General features: G+C 46.9%; 1 protein-coding gene across 1 annotated transcript in view; it reads right to left on the reverse strand.

The window, feature by feature from the left end:
* TMEM165 (transmembrane protein 165) overlaps positions 1-18,758 on the reverse strand; it is a 229,092-nt gene that overhangs the window by 89,600 nt on the left and 120,734 nt on the right. Inside the window, exon 3 of the mRNA XM_069631642.1 lies at positions 11,219-11,394. Coding sequence (XP_069487743.1) covers positions 11,219-11,394 — 176 coding nt within the window. The remainder of the gene's footprint in view (positions 1-11,218; positions 11,395-18,758) is intronic.

Below are 18,758 nucleotides of genomic sequence, written 5' to 3' on the forward strand. Positions count from 1 at the left end.
AACAGTTTATAAAGGCACACATTAATAAATAATAAAAAGATAACTAGTTAATCATAAAAGTTATTTACTTATGATCTTCAGCAAGGCTATGATATTTAGGTTAAATGCAAAATTAGTGGTCGTTTGCTTCATTAGGTGTAGCAGTTTGTTTTTTGTCCTAGTAACTTCTGCAATATTAACTCATTTTTCATTAATAAGACTTCGCTCATCCTGTCGGACTCCGAAATAGAAACATCCCTGCACCCACATCCTTCACCCTCGAGTCCACACCCTATCGTTGCTCAAACAGTACCACCTTGAACTTTAGCCACAAGGTACTGGTGTACATTATGCATACAGCATTCGGACATCGAGCGGTTGACTAAGCTAGGAAGTAAAAAGGATGCATTTGCTTCAATCCCCATGTGGGGAACAAACAAAGGAGATGCGTCTTTGGGAGTACATGCTTTTCCCTTTCCTGAGAGGAGCTCTTAGTTTGTTCCTAGCATGGAATGTAAAAGTTACTCACAGTAGTGACATTAGTATTCTTAGTCCATAGTGCCCTTCCCTCCATACTGTTGGGATGTCCCACGGAACGGCGACAGGTTGGAGCGTATTGCTATATTTTGAACGCATGCATGCCTCGACATGTCCTGTGCAATAACTCCCACGTGGGCCCGGCTTAACTGTCAGTCCATTTAAGTAGGATATAGGGACCAAACTTTTTAAAAAAAATGTTTTATCTAGCAGGGATGGAGGTAGGGCGTTGGAGGAAAGGGGACCATGGACTAAGAGTACCAGTGTCACTACGGTGAGCAACTTTCCCGTCCCCATTCCTACATACTGTTAATTCAAAAGCATCCTACACAAACTAGGTGGTTGGCTTTACTGTGCAAACAGGTCATGTAAGACTGCCTGCCCAAACACTGCAACATTTCTTGAACTACAGTCCTAAAGAGACACTGAGCATTTGCCCATGTTTCCGCTTTACAAATGTCTTGCATCAGTAAATGCCTCCGGTATGCTACTGATGTGGCTTTACCACTGACTAAGTGGGCATGAACCCCCTTTGGAGGGTCCTTGCCAAACACGAATGCTTCCAGTATGGCTGAAACCATCAAGCGAGTTAGGGACACATTCGAAGCAGCGGCTCCGGTTGTGTTCCCGCGAAAAGTCACAAAAAGTTGAGCCACCATTCTAAAATGTATTGTTTGGTCTAAATAAAACTTTAGTGCCCTGGTTACATTCCAGGTTTGCAGAATCCTTTCAGCCGCCACAGATTTAAAAAATAAACTGGCAAGGCAATTTCCTCATTCAGGTGGAAACTGGCAACCTTGCATAGAAAGGTTTTGCGTTAGGTACCACCTTTTCCGGGTGAAAATGTTTATACGCCACTTCTATACATAAGGCCTGTAGTTTAGAGATCCGCCGGGCAGATGTGGCAGACAGGAGAACAGCCGTTTTTTGAGTAACCCCTTTTAACTCTGTGGAGGCCACTGGTCCAAATGGTTTTTGCACAAGAGTCGAAAGTACAACATTTAGATCCCAGGGACAGTGAGGGTTCCTCCTTGGGGGGGGGGATAGACTCAATCATCTTGTTGGCCAACAAAATGTCCACCTCTCCAGAGCTCGGCCTGCATTCCATGCAACAAGTTAGCTGCCTCCCCAGCCATCTTCTAACACCCACGCCGCGCACCCCCCTTTTTTTTAATTAATCGCAGCACTGCTTAACTAATTGCTCGCCGCAACAATCGGGTAATTGAGATTGGGATTAATAAAAAAAGAAAAATTATAAAAAAGGGGGAAAGGGTGCTTGTTAGAAGATGGTGAAGCGGGATGGGTAGGCAGCCAACTGGTTCCATGGAATGCGGGCTTAGGTTGGGATTATCAGCCCACAAACCAAGGAACGTCCCACGCTCGCCAATATTGAACTTTTTGTCCGACAGACTAATGCAACCATATACTAGGTCTTCAAGGACCAAGCTGACAAGGCCACCGATTGAGTGCTGGAGTGTAAGACTCGGCCCTGTTCTTGAGAAAGCATGTTCCATACGTTCAATCATTTGTATATCTGAAAACCGAATCTGTTTTGGCCGGAAAGGTGCCACCAGGATGATATGACAATCTTTTGTGCATTTCAAATTGTGAAGCACTTTCGTTATTAGTGGATGCAGAGGGAAATACAGAGGGTCAGGCAGTCCCACAGGAGCAGAAAGGCATCCCACCAGCGAATCCTGCTCCCTCCTCTTCCATCAGACGCACAGTGTACATTTGCTTGTTCTCTTTGGTGGCGAAAAGGTGCACCATCGGCATGCCCCAAGCCTGGAAAAGTGGCAACAGAGGATTTGTTGATTTTCCATTCGCGTGGTGCATGGGTCATACGACTCGGCACACCCGCTCTGATATTTTCACCCCTAGTAGGTCTAGACAACGCCCATTTCTCTACAGCCAGGTGGCAGAAGAAAAAGGCCTTTCAAATTGTAAATAATGTATATGGTGTTGATGGTCCACCTATCCCCATAAATCATGCACTTCCCAAACATTCAGCACAGTGCCCTCCCCATACCACAAGGGACACATCCGTTAGCTCCCTCGTGGTTTGAGGTGGTGTGAAGGAGCCTCCTGTTAAGAAGTTTCCCTCTTGCATGCACCACCGTAGATCTGAATGCAAAGATAGTGGCATTGCGAATGGTTGCATCTGTGGCAGCAAACAGACTTCAAATGCAATTGCATCTGTCGCATGTGCAACCTGGCTTGAGGGCTCACCAAGATGCATGCCATTAAACCCAAAAGTTGTTGAAATTTCAAAGCGAGCAATGCTGTATTGTTCAGTAACTCCCTGCAGAGCTTCTTCAGGTTTTCCAGTCTGCTAGTCGGAGGGAAAATCCTCCCGTGTGCAGTCCCATACAATTTAAATGAACTGCAGTCTGGAGGCAGAATTGATATCTGCTGATTTAATGTCAGGCCCAGTGCAGAAGCCTGTTGCACAGATGGAATTCCTCACTTGTGACAGAGTGGAACGCCAGTCTTATAAATATGGTTATATAGGCACCCCTTGTAGGCGGAGCAGGGCCATGAAGGCATCCATAACCTTCGTGAACACCTGTGGGCCAAGATTAGACCGAACAGAAGGGCCTTTTACTTGTAGTGTACCAACTGGTCTGTAAAGCGAAGAAACGTTCAGTATAGTCCCCAAATTGGTATGTGCATGTAAGCATCCTGCAGAGCTAAAGTGTGCATCCAGTCCCCTTCGGTCTGCACGGTTAGAATCTGGCCAGGGTGACCATCTCGAACTTCTCAGCAGGGAGGACTTTGATGAAAAGTGACAGGTCGAGTATCATTCTACACCCGGCCTGGTTTTTCTTGGGGCATGCAAAAACTCTCGAAAATAAATTCAGCACCATACTCTGTAATTGCGCCTGCTCTGTAGTATCCAGTTCATTCAGCGCCATCAATCTGGAGGAGCGTTATAGTCCTCCAAGCTGGTAAAGGAGGGATATTCACCCACCCACCCACCAGTGTTAAATGCTGCTGGGCCCGCGTGGGCCAAATGTTGGGTTTGTCCAACTGTGTCGGCGCTGTACCCTGGAAAGTTTCCCTGTCCTTGCTTTCTTTCTTGGGGATGTCCTGAGAGCTGCCCTCCTCAGTCCCTGCCTCGAGCGCCAGGAAGCCTCACCCCGCAAGTGGGTGGTTGAACTTTTGGCTGATAGGAATAGTTGGCTGCTTTATTTGCACGCTGCGATATTGAAGACAGGCTGTTTGCAGTAAAGGTATGCACCGTTTCCTTCGTCAGTTCTTTGTCGGTTGGTGGATGTAAAAGATGTACCACATCAAAAGTGCACGGACCTGCTCTTCCACATCTGCGAAAAGCTTTGTGCTCTTAAATCAGGCTCTCCTCCACCATTCCACACCCTGACACATACCTCTGGCCGCTGTATCTACCTGCCGCGCGGCTGCCTCCCAGCATAACTCAAGCCACCATGGCATTATGTAGGCCAGCGAGAAATTGATCTTTCCTCACACTGGTCATATCTTGTGTGAATGCCGCCATTTCCTGCCACAGTTTATAACACTTGGGAGTATGACATCAGACTTTGCCTGTCTCAGGTGAAGGGCACCACTGGAGTAAACATTTTACTTCTCTCAGACTGACTGACTGGACAACACTTCAGTGAGATCATCAAATTCCACTGGCAGGGTTTCTGGAAGTAAGAACTCCACTATGTACCAGATACTGTCAGAGAACATCCTAGTTGTGGAAGTCCCTCAAGCCTCGTCATTGTTAGTGTCCGTGCCTTTTGCAACGGCTGTTACAACCCGCGATGTGTATCTGAGCCTCTCTAGGGAGGGCGATGTCCTGGGTTGGCTGTTGGCTAGCTACTGGAGTTGTAGGGCCTCAAAGGGCCATCATCTCTTTGATTAGGTGCTGAAAAAAGACAATCATGTTCGGTCCCTGCATTAATCATTCACCTCCCTGGCCTTGTAGGGTCCTATGGCCTGACCCTGGGGCACAAAAGGGGTGGTGCAGCAAGGCCTGCGTGGTACAACTCCAAGGGGAACAAAAGGCGGTCTGCCAAGAGTGCGAGCCCATTTACGGCTCCCGAAGGGGAGCTGACCATGTTACTCTGGGCTCAAAACTATATACTTGTTTGTTTATTCATTTATAATGCGCGCCAGACCTGAAGGTATCAGGGCGCAACAGTACAGAATAGGCAAGGCTTAAGTTACAGGGTTACACAGTATGAAAAGCAGGGGTGTATATACATGGCAATAGCAGGTCAAATATATAGATACATATGAGAAAGCGTACATGATAGACAAATGGATACTGGTGTAGGAAGCTGCCACCCCCAGCCTTAGACAACTTAAATCTCGGTATGAGGCTATTGGTATTCATTGTTCTCGACTGTCTGGTGGAAATTCTCCTCTGGAATCTGTCCGTGAGATAACTAGGGGCTGTATTGTTCAGAGCTTTGTGAGTAAGGGATGCAACTTTTAAATTAATTTTATTTTGGGTGGAAAGCCAATTATTTTTGCACCTTATCATGGATACGCGAGATCTTTTAGGCATGGCGAGAGCCGCTCTCAAGGCATTGTTTTGAAGGATTTGAATCCTATGGATAGTGGATTTGTTAGCACCAATGTATAAGGCATTACAATAATCAAGCCTAGATAGAATAAGGGCTCTGGCCAAGATGATGCAATTGTCGTCCGAGAGAAAGGGTTTGCCTGTTATGATGAGTTTACAGGTGTAGGCTGTGGCTGAGGCCATGGACTTCACTTGAGTGTGGAGTCAATGTAGAAGCCAAGTGTCTTTACCTCCTCGGCCACCTTAATGAGGTTGCCATCAATTACGAATGAAGAGTAGTCCTGGCCTAATTTCTTGAGGTTGGGGTGGGTACCTAGGATGATAGCTCAGTTTTATCATCATTCAGGCATAGACCGTGGGTTGCCATCCATGCCTGGATGATGAGATACACTATTTACCAAGGCCAAATCCTTGTAATCCCCGGAAAGTGGGAGGAGAATCTGAGTATCATCTGCGTAGTTAGTGTAGGTGATACCAAGGTGGTCCAGATCATCAAAAAGGAGCTTAGTAAATATATTGTATAGGGTGGGGGAGACGCAAGAACCCTGTGGTACGCCGCAGGTAATAGGGTTCGGGTCTGTCGCTGCTGACGGGGAGAACACTCTCATGGTCCCGTCGCTTAGGAAAGATTCAATCCACGTTATAGCCTCTTTGGAAAAGTGGGCGGCTGAATCTAGGTGTCTGCATAGGACCTTGTGGTTTACAAGGTCGAATGCAGTCAAGAGGTCGAGCAATAGGAGGAGGGCTGTTTTCCCTTCATCTCGTAGCTCATCAATTTTTGCCTTCAGATCAATAAGGGCAGTCTCAGTTCCATGTTGATGTCGGAATCCTGATTGTCACGCTCCTAAGAGCTTATGTAGTTCTAGGAATCTTTGAATTTGATTGTAGGCGATCTTGTCCAGGATTTTTAAAAGAAATGGAACTGTCGTGATAGGACGGTAATTTGTGGGTATGAGTGGATCTAGGGTTTGCTTTTTTAGCAGAGGCAGCACCCAGGATTGTTTCAGGTTGGTAGGGGCAGTGCCAGATGCAAATGAAGCATTGATTAGTTTGGAGACAAACGGGGAAGATCTCTTGCAGCATCTTTTATGAGCTGAGCTGGGCAGAGGTCGTCCTAGCAATTGGATGGCTTGAGTGAGAGGATAACTAACTTTCTCTACCTCAAGAATGGAGGGTTTGGTGAACTTAAAGCAGGATATAGTCATGTTCCTTCAAAGGGGGGGGGGGAGGTCGGGAGCATTATTGTTGGACTGAGATAGGTGATTGAGTGTGGCTTTTTTTTGGCTATTTTATTTTGAAGTGTAGTTATTTTATTGGATAGTGCCTGTTGTATATCTGAGCACCATGTTTTATCTTTGGTGCAGGTATCAGGAATAGGGATAGGGGACTCTAATTCCTTAAGGATAGTAAACAATTCCCTCATGCTAGCATTGGATATAAGCTTATTGTGTGATGTACACTTGGCCAGGTAGATTTCCTTTTTGTATTGAGAAGATATTTCCTTTAATTTAGTTCTATTGTCTTCTGAAGGGTGTAGCCTCCCACAAGGTTTCGCAACTCCTCTTTAGTTGTCATAGATCCTTTAATTGGGGGGTGGTAGAGGGGCAGAGGCTAACCATTTGTTTAGATGGAATTTGGGTTTGCTCGGTCTAAGTTTCATAGGGGCAATATCGTCGAGTGTAGTGTATGGGAGGACTGGTCCAGGAGACCCCCTCCCATGCCTCTTCTCCCCCGGTGAGGTTCATGGCTCACCGGGTGTCCTTCCTGCCACCAGGGCCCAGGTGGTGGGTGGGGCACTGGCTGAAGACATTGACCAAACCTGTTCAATTTAGCTAGGCCCTGGAAACCATTTTGTATAATAAAAATGGCTTGAGCCCTGCGCACCGCCGCACGGCCCCCACCCTCGGAGAGTATCACTTTTCCCTGTGGCCACAGCTCCCTGGCAGATCCGCTAAGAGCCGGTTCCCACGAGCAGACGGACATGATCTAGTGTTAGATACCAACACTAACATTTCACCTTCCGCAGTGTATCGCTGTTTCCAGCATGACCCGGACAGCAGGGCCTGGGTGGAAAAGAACTGTACAATGGTCCCCTGACAAAAGCAAAGTCCCTAAATACTAATGAGCAAACCACCTTTGATGAAAGCGTTCTCTCCACAACCTCTCTGACTAAAAAACCTGTAAAATATATGAAAATGGAAGGATGGGTGCTCATATAACATTAGGGATGAAGCACCTACATCCCTGTAACTATGCGCAAATGGTAAAAACGTCCCGGTGGTTTTTCATGTTGTGTGTTATCGAAAAGACTGCACCCCACAGTCCCGCGCCAAAACTGAACTAATGCTGCTAGAGTGCAAGGGAAGACAAATGCAACCATACTGAGGGCTCATGTAAGGGGTGAACGAAGATGCAACATATGGGTGTCCGAGCCCACTATGTGCCACTGCCGCCAGTCGCAGTGGCGGGTTGTTCCTGCGTGCTCCACTAACCTTACTACTACCTCACTTACTGTGTATGTATAAGCATATAACAAAATGTTGTAGTTGCTAAAAACGTAGTGTACAAGTAATATGCTCAAACTGGCCATATAGATGGCAGCAGCAATGTCAAAAACGTGAGCCTTGGAAAGACTTAATGAGTATTGTATATTATATGAATGTTTATATCTCTTCCACCTAAAGTCTGCAACACACGAGGAAAATACCTTTGTGAGCACATGCAAGGGCATTCCCCCTCCCTCCCAGTGAAGCCTACCAGACGAAAAAGCAGAGGCCGGTGCCGCACTGGCTCCACCTCCCCCAATTCGGCTGGAGCCGCTTCAAGCATTCGCATTCCCCCACAGCACCCAAGGCCAAAGCCTGCCACCTGAATTATTTACAACCCAGCAGTAAACCCCGGCCTTAAAACACAGATCCAAAGGCGCCCTTTCCTAGACTCCACGACCCGCTGGCCCACCCTAGGTTAATGGCCCCTGTAAAATTAGGACACCCAATATTATGGCAACATCACAAGAACACATCCATAATGACTTCTAACAAGACATGATAACATAGACCGCCTGTCCCATGCCCCTAGACCCAACCCCACAACCTCCGATACCCGGTCAACAGGATGGTGGTAACCATGTATTGACGCATCGCCGACAGACCCCACTCCAGGTGCATTCCTCCTGCGTTGCATTAACCTGCAGAATAACCTATTGGAAGATTTACCAGGGAAGATAATATTGCAATGTTGAATGACTGCGGTGTGCGTGGCCCTAGGGCAGAAAGTCAGGAAAGACATTTATCTCTGACACTGATCATGGTTGGCACAACAACACCGCCCGGATGAGCCCAGCTGACCTGCCAGGACCAGCCCAACCCACGAGGGTAACCAGTGACGTGCAGCAGCACCTATAGCTAGTCGTCGACACCCAATCCCCACAAACTTGTGCCCCCTACAGCATGAAGGTTCTTATGACGTTTTTTGTAAATATATACGCCTGTCTTTGCTATTGTCAGACAGAGCGCTCTCAGAGTTTGCAGAGTTCTTTGCATGCCCTATTTTGATTGATAAACTCCCATTTAAGCTCACCCGCACTTTGTCCTGGCCTTATTCCCATCCTGGGAGAGTCCATTATTGTCTCTCATTGCGGGGAGGATCGTGCTATCTGGGGACGCTTGCCTTCAGTAGTTAACAATGTTATTGTACTCCTCAACAAGCGTTTCTGGGTCTAAGTGATCGGCCAGCTGGTTGAGGGTAGGTAGGATGGCAGGAATCACTTTGTCCGCTGTGATACTCTTTATTCCTGGTTAGACACAGCGGGCGGTTGCCTGTGATGTTAGCACCTAAGATGTTTGTGGTAGGTGCAGTGCAGCCTGCACGGTAGAGTCCTCCGACTTCATTTGGGCCTTTCCCCGATGATGCTAAAACACGCCTCTTTGGAGGCTCTCCCATCTTGAAGATTCATGTGTAAACCAGTGTTGTCAGGGCTTGAAGGGAGTGATGCAGCAGATGTCAATGCCCAAGCTGGTCTGAGGTGGTCGGTGGGACTTGTAGGGACTCTCTGTGAGCTAAAACTGACAATTTCCTCGTTATGAGGGTGCAGAGCAGGACATGCGTCCCTACCGTGGATTTTGAAACATGCATGAGTTATCTTGCTATGCCGGACAGGTGTAACCCCTGCATGACTCAGCCAGTCTGGTTGCACGTGGGGTGCAGGTCTCTTGTGTGCGCTCCTAGGGGCATTCTCCCCAAGCTCTGTTGCGTGGTAGGTGCAGAGTGGGGGTGTCGCCTTAGTGCCCTGGAGGACTTTGGATCCATGCCCGGTGTGCACCGGGAGAGAGTGTCTCTTCTAAACCCCTCACATGCGAGGTAAACTCGCTTAAGGTGTCTCCCACATGGGGTGCCATAGAAAGTAAAGGAAGCTCATTTACCTTTAGCCTTGAAACAAAATTCACGTCTTCATTCGGCAGCTGCTCTCCAAAAGTAGCCTCCCCGCTCATAAGCCTGTTAACTGGGTACATTGCTTTTTCATAAATGGGTGCATGTTCGAACTAAAATAATTTTCTAAGTTAGATGAAAAAGGTCAAAATGTATCTATTTTTTAGGAGAAGACGGAAAAAAAAGGCAGAGACTGCAATCCAGTTTAAAAAACACATGTGTGCTACCTAGGAACAGTCCTTATCGAGAAGTAGGCTCAGATCCTTCATAACTGTATTGGAAACAGGGCAGGTACCCAGCACAACTGGACACAATGTGTCAGTGTTGGACTTGGATAGGTCCAATTTTAAATATGCATCATCTAGCCATTTGCGCAAGGCCAAGATTCACTATAAAAATGTGTTACAGTTTTAGGTTGGTGGAAGAGGATGCTTCAAAAATAATCTGGGTATCTGCGTAACAAAATAACTGGAAAGATCAAATTAGCCTTGTTAGTAGATTTGTACCAAACTTCGGCTTCAAGTACGTATTGGCCAAATGCCAGCTGAAAAAAGGTTCTTCAGGAATAGTTTGCTATTCAACTCGTACCAAAAACTTTGCCTTCTTAGTGAATGTAGTATGACAAATATGGAGTGCAGAAAAGAATGGCATTAAATGAGAATTCCTGATAAAATATCAGAAAAATGTGCATATGTTTGTGTATTGAGAAGAGAGGTAAGCAGGTTTTCCTTCACCAGTTGAAACGTACATGGAGAAACTAAGAATTCTCAACAGGTACTAGATACCAGTATGGCTGTGCTAATCCGTTATCTGCCAAAGTGACATACTTCTGTCTAAGAGCCCCTTCCGAAGAACTTTATGTTGGGACATCTATGCAGTTTCTCAATGGGCCAGTCTGCCAGAGAGCATATAGAGATAGGTGTGATGGTTCGGTTTGAAGGAGTCAAGTGTTATATTCGGTTAGCAAAGTGGGTAGAAGGGGAGGATCTTTGGAAATCGGAAGACTTCCCAACAGGTGTGCTGCCTCTTCTAGGCACACAGGTCTGGAGACAACGTCGGTTATATGTCAAGCAGCATAATGTGGCTGCCATTTCCCAACCTATATTGGCCTCTTCAGAGAACTTGCTTATTAGTAAGTCTCTCCGTTACATTATAGGCCTGCCAATCCACCTTGAAAGACAGAGCATTCTTCTGTGTGGACAAAGTGAGTTAGGGAAGACAGTAATTGCTGGTATTTTGGTTAAAGAGTGAGACCGAAAGAGCCATCAAACCTTGCATTCTTTAGTTTGGTGGGAAGGGGGATGTGGATTGAGGTTTGGCGACACAGATATGGAGACTACTCACCTCATATGTACCAACAAAGTGTGTCATGCATGAGCCGGCAGAAACCTTATGTGGGCTACAAAGAAGCTGGTTTTGCATAAGCAACATCTTTGTGTGCATTTAATCCCTACTTTGTTTATTCTTCGTTTTTTTCTGGCTTGTATGCTTAAGTAAGGATGATATCCTGACAGAAAGAACTAAATTAAACATGGAAAGGGAGCACATTCAAAATAGTGCTTTAAATTGTTTTTTTTTTTTAAGTGTTTTTGAAGTAAGGAACAGAAATTGATAACTATTTGCCTTCGGCCATATGCTATTTGGTAGACCCCTGCTTGTTAGAGATAGAAGATTAATGCATAACAGACTATGCATGTGTCACTTCTACAACAGTTGGCTTACTTCTTCATCTTTTCTTTTGATTTCTGCTTGCACTTCTTCCAGCTCTTCTTGACCCTCGTCAGGACTCATCTTTAAGCCTTCCCGTAGCATTCTTAGGCCAAAAATAGCAAACAGCGCTGTGGATACATAGTAGGTGTATACTCGAGGAATAACTGTAGTTGCATAACCAAACAAAACTGGAAAACAGAAAAAAAACATTTAAATAATTGAAATCCAACCATAACAAGTAGTTTTGCAGAGTCAAATTAAGTGCCAAAACTGCATTAAAAACATGGGAAATGTACATCCAATATGGTAAACACATTTTATCAAAATTGCTCCTATTAAAATATACAAAATCTTAGGGTTTCAAACTCGCAAATAAAAATCGACTTTACATGCAATTGGGAGTTGGAGTTTATATAAACCAAATATACTGACGTTCAAGAGTAAACAAGGTGGGCCCTTTGTCCGATGTGTACTTTCCCAAAGTCTGTTCTACAGTTTCAAACGGATCGAAAATCGACCTGGGGAGACCACCAGGGGGCGCAGGCAGTATGGATGCCCGAGTGCTCGTCTCACGGTCCCACCCTCAATTAGAAGTGAAAATGACCGGATTGCCCAGCCTGCAATCTTCTGAAATTGCAGTCTCTTAGAGCTGAATCGGTTCAGAAGCTGTCAAGCGATGTCCCAGAGGAAAACGCAAGTGTACGGACCGCAGGAAGGTGATTCCCCCCCCGCGGCCTAGATGAAAGCGGTCAAGCCACGCAAACGAGGAGCATGGTGGCGCTGCAACGACGCCTAAGGGTGCAGGGCAACACCGAGAAGGACCGAGAGAGACTGGCTAATCCAACGCGCTTGCCGCATCACACGGAAGCCCTAGTAGAGGGGCCCCATTGAGGAGCCACAACAGCAAAGAGGTCAACACAGGGAGCGGGCAGACGTCGGAGAAGCCTCACCCGCGGAGCCCAATTACGGAACCGCAAAATATGCCAGACGTTCGAGTCCAGAGACCCTCACTGGCAGCACACAGCAACGCTGACTGGCCCCTCCGTGGGCCATCCCCCTCTCGAGGCGAAGGCGCTCTGCAATCATCAGCCACAGAGCCAGCCCAGCAATGAAGATGGGGGAGCTGTAGCACATCTTTGCCCTCCCTGCACCTCCATTCTGGAATGGCGCACCGACCTGCAGTACAGAAACTAGCGACACAGACTGCGCCCCGGATGTACCCGGAGAGTGGTTGAGGCCTCGAGGCAGAGGGTAGCAGAAACCGGGGACAGAGGTGCCCTCAACACCCCCAAAAACACACCGGGGGGGGGGGGGGGAGGTTCCAGCCCCACTGCTCGGGGCGTTAAAGGAAACCACTTCATCAGCACGTCCAGCAGTGGAGGTCATTGGCTCAGAGAGGTGCGGGCCTTGGAGGGTGGCGTAGAGACTGGAGGGCACCCGCATTATCAAAGGAGTTATCCGGAGCCCAGAGGTCCAAGGGTATCAGGTATTGCGCCCTTCCCCCAGGGCCCCGGAGCAGCAAAGGATCTGGCGTGGCAGCCTGGAGAGCACCTACCTGGTGCCGTTAAAGACCAGCTACTCGTGTAAGTAGGGAGGGGGGGGCTAGGGGGGACTTCAAAAAACAGCCCGCATTCTGAACTTCATCATGCAGCCCCAAAGGGGCCCAGGGATACGGGCAGGTATCGGCCGATGCATGGGGCGGTTCCCCTGGTTTCCATGGGCCGCTCTTCTCCCCCCCCCCCCCGCACAGTGTTTGGAACGTGACCACCCACGGAGAAGTGCAGAGGGCCCTCGTCGAGCCAAGGAAGACAGGTTGCCAATCGGCCCTCCACCCCCTCCGGGGCAGAAGTGAGACAAGCGAGCACGGCAGACTCCCTGGTGTGAGGGTCAGGGAAAGAGCCTGCCCCCCCCCTCTCCAGCGTGCAGCTCTGGAGGGATAAGCAGACCACGCGGATAGATGCGGGAGGCTAGGAACGCAGTCTCAATCTGACAGAAGGTGGTCACGGACTCAAAGGATACCCAAGTGTCTCAAACAGGCTTAAGGGCCTCTCGCCCCGACTTGCAGCCCCCACTACACAGCGAGAGTCAGAATCCACGGGGACGGTACCCACTCCCACCGGCCCGCCACCTGTGGGAGACAAGTCTGTGATAGAAGTCTAAGGGTACGGTGTCAACCACAACCAACACGTAGTGCAGTCACCACCTCTTCCTGGCACGTGAAAGGGCTGTCACAGTATACACAGATGTACTTGGATCCCCTCAACAGCCCAAAGGCTACGAGACTTTAGAAGGGCCAGCACTGATATGGCATCCTCCCAATCCCAGGAGCATCCCTGAATACTGGGTGGAGACCAAGAAAAGTCCACGAAAGCAGATCTCAGTCTCTCACTCGATGAAATTTGAGCATTTCGAAACAGTATGACACCTACAATCAGTGTTCTCCAGGAAAAGGTTCACAAAATTGAGGACAAAGAAGCCCTCAAAGAACTATAAGCAGTCCTCAAACATAATAGAAATGAGAACAGAAGGGAGATTTCAAGAACTTGAACAAAAAAGCCAAGACCTGGAGGCGAAAGTAGACTACTTAGAAAATAGAGAACAGAGGTCGAACATAAGAATCCAGGGACTCAAGGAAACTCCCCGTGAAACGCTGACATCCCTGGAAAGAAGGGTTATGGACCTGATTGGCACTATGCTCCCCCTGTCGATGGCGCCACAGCTGGAATTCGAAAGAGTCCAGAGGGCGGTTGGCCCTCCGGGGGCCCCAAGATCGCTCCCAGCTAGGTGTCACCACTACAAACACAAGGTGGACATCCTGCAGCGGGCGAGAGAAATGGACACAGTAGATTTTGAGGGCTCCAGAGTCTGAATTTATCAGGACTTATCAGCTGCCACCTTAGCCCGAAGAAGAGCGTGCTGTCCCCTCACCCAATGTCTACGAGAAAACAGCACAAGATACAGATGGAACCACCCCTTCACACTGGTCTTCACCCACGAAGAGGAAGAATGCAGAGTCACTTCTGGGGATGAGGCCAATAGTGTGTTGAAGAATTTGCAGGGGCGAGTTGGAGCAATGGAAGGCGAGGAAATGCCCTACTCATCAGTCAGCATGTATACCATCGGGACCCCCAAGGCATAAATTAGTTTTCAGAAATTGATTAGCAGAGTTTGCTAATTAAAATATTCTTGATTAGCAAACACACCCATTTGATTAGCAATGTTGTACTAATATTATTAATCTCACCAGAAGTTATTTGCATCCAAAACATAAAATGAGCATCAATACAGCATTTTTGTGTACTGCTGAAGTAAGGTAGTAGTGAGACGAATCAGGCCTTGCAAATTCTTTAAAATTCTACTAGTAGACCTGCAGGTTAAGTAATTTAGTTTACCATAGGCTGACATCTAGTGGAAGCTGCAGAGTATTACAGTTGTTTTCGAAACTTGAAAATGGACGTCGAAATAGGGCGCGCCAGTAATACTATCCCTAGTGTGACGTCCCCTGTACCTATGATCCCTCACGTGTGTAGGTCCTAGAGTTCAGTCACCTGGATATCCTGAAAGAAGCACGTAAACCTATCACCAGACACTGCTATTTCCACAAGTGGAAGAGATTCGTCATTTGGTGCCAATCTAAGCAAATCAACGCCATAGAATGTACTCCATCACACATTCTAACCTACTTGCACCACTTGCTAGATTCAGGTTTAGTCTTCAATTCTCTAAAAGTCCACCTAGCAGCTTTATCAGCCTATACCATCTCCCAAAGTAAAGTCTCATGGAGGAAGTGCCAGTCATTAAGGCGTTCATGGAGGAGTAAAGAGACTACGTCCTCAAATCTACAACCACCCACCTGGGTGGGACCTAAATGTGGTACTAGCAAAACTCATAGAACCCCCCCATCCCCCTTTCGAGTCTTTGCATCAAGCTACCCTTAGACACATTACCTACAAGATTGCCTTCTTAGTGGCTATTACTTCCATAAGAAGAGTCGGCGAACTCCAAGCCCTGTCAGTGCAGGACCCTTTCTTTGTCATCCACAAAGACAAATTGGTTTTATGGAGTCACCCAAGGGTCTCCCCCAAATTCATTTCCAAATTTCACGTAAACCAATCATTTGAGCTTCCGGCTTTCTTTCAGAAACAAACTCCACACAGTAGATGTTAGGAGGGCGGTTCTCTACTATGTAGACAAGACCAAACCGCTTAGGAAGACTGCTCAACTGTTCGTCTCCATGGCTACAGGCACGCAAGGAGAACAGCTTTCCAAAAGAGAAATCTCCAAATCGATAGTCAAATGTATACAATTATGCTATTATCAGACAAAACACTGCTTCTACACAAAGAGCCCACTCCACACGGGGTGCTGGGGCTACTCTAGCATTTATTGCAAATGTCCCCTTAGACAGCATTTGCAAAGCAGCCACATGGAGCTCAATTCACACATTCACTCAGCACTACTGCATTGACACACACTCCAAGACAGATACACAGGTGGGACAAGCAGTTCTAAAACATCTATTTGCTGCTACTCCTTCTCACAACCCGCCACCTTCTCATAACACTGCTCGCTAATCTATGCATAGCGTGTGATCGAAGCAGATTACACAAGCATCAGAAGGAATACATTACTCACCGTAATCGTATTTCTGGTGCTTGGATCTGCTTAGATTCACATGCACCCACCCTTCCTCCCCGGAGAGAAGGTGCATAGATGTTATATGAGCTTTATCTGCTTGGGAACTCTGTACTCATGCTACTCCTCATGCTACCTCATGTCAGAAAAATACAATTTGAGGGACCTACACGTGTGAGGGATCATGGGTACAGGGGACGTCACACGAGGGATACTATTACTGGCACAACCTATTTCAACGTCCATTTTCGAGTTTCAAAAACATCAACTGTAAAACTCCAAAGCTTTCACTAGATGTCGGCCTATGCATAGCATGTGAATCTAAGCAGATACAAGCATCAGAAATACGATTACGGCGAGTAATGTATTCCTTACCTACTCGACCTAAAAGAAATGCACATGACCTATCGCAACGGGTGACAATGCAAATGCGCCTTCTGTAAAGTGATCCATGTCACCACAAACCCACTTTATGTTTGGCACGCTGCTGTCAACTAAGCACAGTGAACATTTGACATTTACTGCAAAAAAGTCTATTTTACATAAGTTTCAAACAACTCCTGCAAATGGGAGTGGGCGAGTGAACTTTGCAAGTTCTGTCTGAGTGTCTGTAAAAGGTTAGGTGCAACAACAAAAAATAGATATGATAAAAAGGCTCTGAAAACACAGTTTGGCCAGCTCTCTCCAGGTGCCAATATGCAATGCAATCATAATCATAGAGAAAAGTGAGCTGTGGAGGCAAACTACAGCGTGTTGCATTGCAGGAGATATGTCGATATACAGTTTGGATGGAACGATTAATCATTCTTTTTTGTAAACTTCTATTAAGCCTTGTGTATTCTTTGTGTTAGAGGAAAGAAAGTAAGACTAAACAGAGTAGATGGAATACAGAGCAGGCAGAGAATTGGACAAACTAGGTGGAATATTGTAGTTTGCTGCCATCCCACTTTCAGGGTAACTGGTATAAAACCTCTCATGAGTTGAACACTAGTTGCACAGATAAATGCAACTAGCAGGTCACATACCTAGATGTGTTATTAAAAGAAGTGGGCCATGGGACCATGAACATTTTCAAAAGTGTTCACTTCTAGTGGACACTATGAGATTTAGATACACTAACCTAAACGTTAATGTAAATCATGAAGACAATGCAGTGTTTTACAGAAGCAATTATGTATTTATGCATTATGGAGCAACTTAAATTGTTAGGAATGGAATTGCATGACTGTTAAAAAGTTACACACACTGGTCTTTGCCAAAGAGGATATAGATAGCTAATAAAAGTATCATCCAGATCACTTCTGTTTTTCAATTGTTTGAAAAAGAAAACAAATTTTGCCTAGTACTCCCACACAGGCCTTTGGCACTTTGGTGAAGGAGATTATTACTAAAGTACTCTCTACATTAGCCCCTTTGAACTTGCAGTGACCAGAGCAGAGAGTAGCAAGAGCCTTGAGAGCCAGGAAGGAATTCAGGGTGAGCAGTGCTTTCATTGAGCTGGGTAACTTAAATAGCTAACTTTGCTACACAAGTGTCAATTTAATTAGCAAACCAACAGAATTGCGTAGCAAATTGCAATGCGACATTGCTTATTTTATGCCTTGTCAGACAGAAGAGTAAATCCAGAGGTGGCAAGAAGTTTCAGAGACTGAATACACCATGAGAACGCAGAAAAGTTATTTGAGGGACTGAAATAAGAAGCGCAATGAACCCTACCGAGAAGATTAAGGTTGCCGGGCACCACTAACTAGTTGTCACCATGCTTTCGCTTACTTGAAAGTTGTTAAGATCCAATTAAAAATTCGGGGGTTTCCTGGGTGACACCTGTTGAGTGGCCCCGAGTGCAAACACAGGGCATCTCCAAAGGCTCAAGGAAACGGTCTTAAACTACCAACACTTTCCTTCTCCTATGATTTGAACTCTTATTTGCTTGGGCGGCAGGGGTAACCCAGGTGACCAAATGAAATAGTGAACGATTCAATGTGACCCATAGAAGGGTGTGAACAGACTTATCGATCCACTGTATGCAAACCGGTGAGTAATGGTGGGTGAGGCTGTACGGATAGGGTCTCTTAATGTGAAAGGGCTAAATCACTGCAGAAAAGATCGATGTTAACCCGAGCATTCACGCAGGCAAATCTTGACATCCTTTCCATCCCGGAGACCAGGTATAAACAAAATGGTGAATTCCGGCTGAGGGGCAAAAACGTGGGCGGTACCATATGGGCATCAGGACCGGAGAAGAGGGGGCGTCCTGTATCACTCCTCCTTGGGCCTCCAAACCACACGCATAGTCAGAGACCCGGCAGGGAGGTTTCTCATTGTGCATGGTGAAGTGAGATCCACAGCAGACATACTGTGTGCAGTCTACGCCCCTAACACCAAACAACTATCCTTTAGCAGGGAGCCGTTTGCAAGGTTAGACGGGGTGGGGCGGGTCATCTAATCTGCGGGGGGATTTCAATCAAGTCATGAATCCAGCACTGGAAATCATACAGAGAGGGAGCCCTCCCCTCTGCCCCTCGTAGACAGCGGCTCCTTCCGGCAGCTGGTCTCAACGTACCAACTGATGGATGCATGGAGGGTCACACACCCACAAAGCAGGGCCTACACCACCTACTCCTCCCCCTACCAAACACTCCTGCATGGACTATATCTTCCTGGAAAAGCAATTGGAACATCTTATCTTGGACTCGGACATTGAAGTGGTGGGGTGGTCGGACCACGACATGGTTACTGTTGGCGTGTGCCTTGGTCAGGGCGCTCCAGTTGACAAACGATGGATTTGTTCCAATGCATTGTTTAAGGACCAGCTTTCCAAGGAAACCTTATATGGTGAAATACAGGACTTCATCGATAGAAACACAGGAGAACTGCCCCCGCCCTAGTTTGGGAAGCCACGAAAGCCACAATAAGG

This window comes from Ambystoma mexicanum, chromosome 6q (genome assembly GCF_040938575.1).
Source record: "Ambystoma mexicanum isolate Mex_15411 chromosome 6q, UKY_AmexF1_1, whole genome shotgun sequence".
Classification (NCBI taxonomy): Eukaryota; Metazoa; Chordata; class Amphibia; order Caudata; family Ambystomatidae; genus Ambystoma; species Ambystoma mexicanum.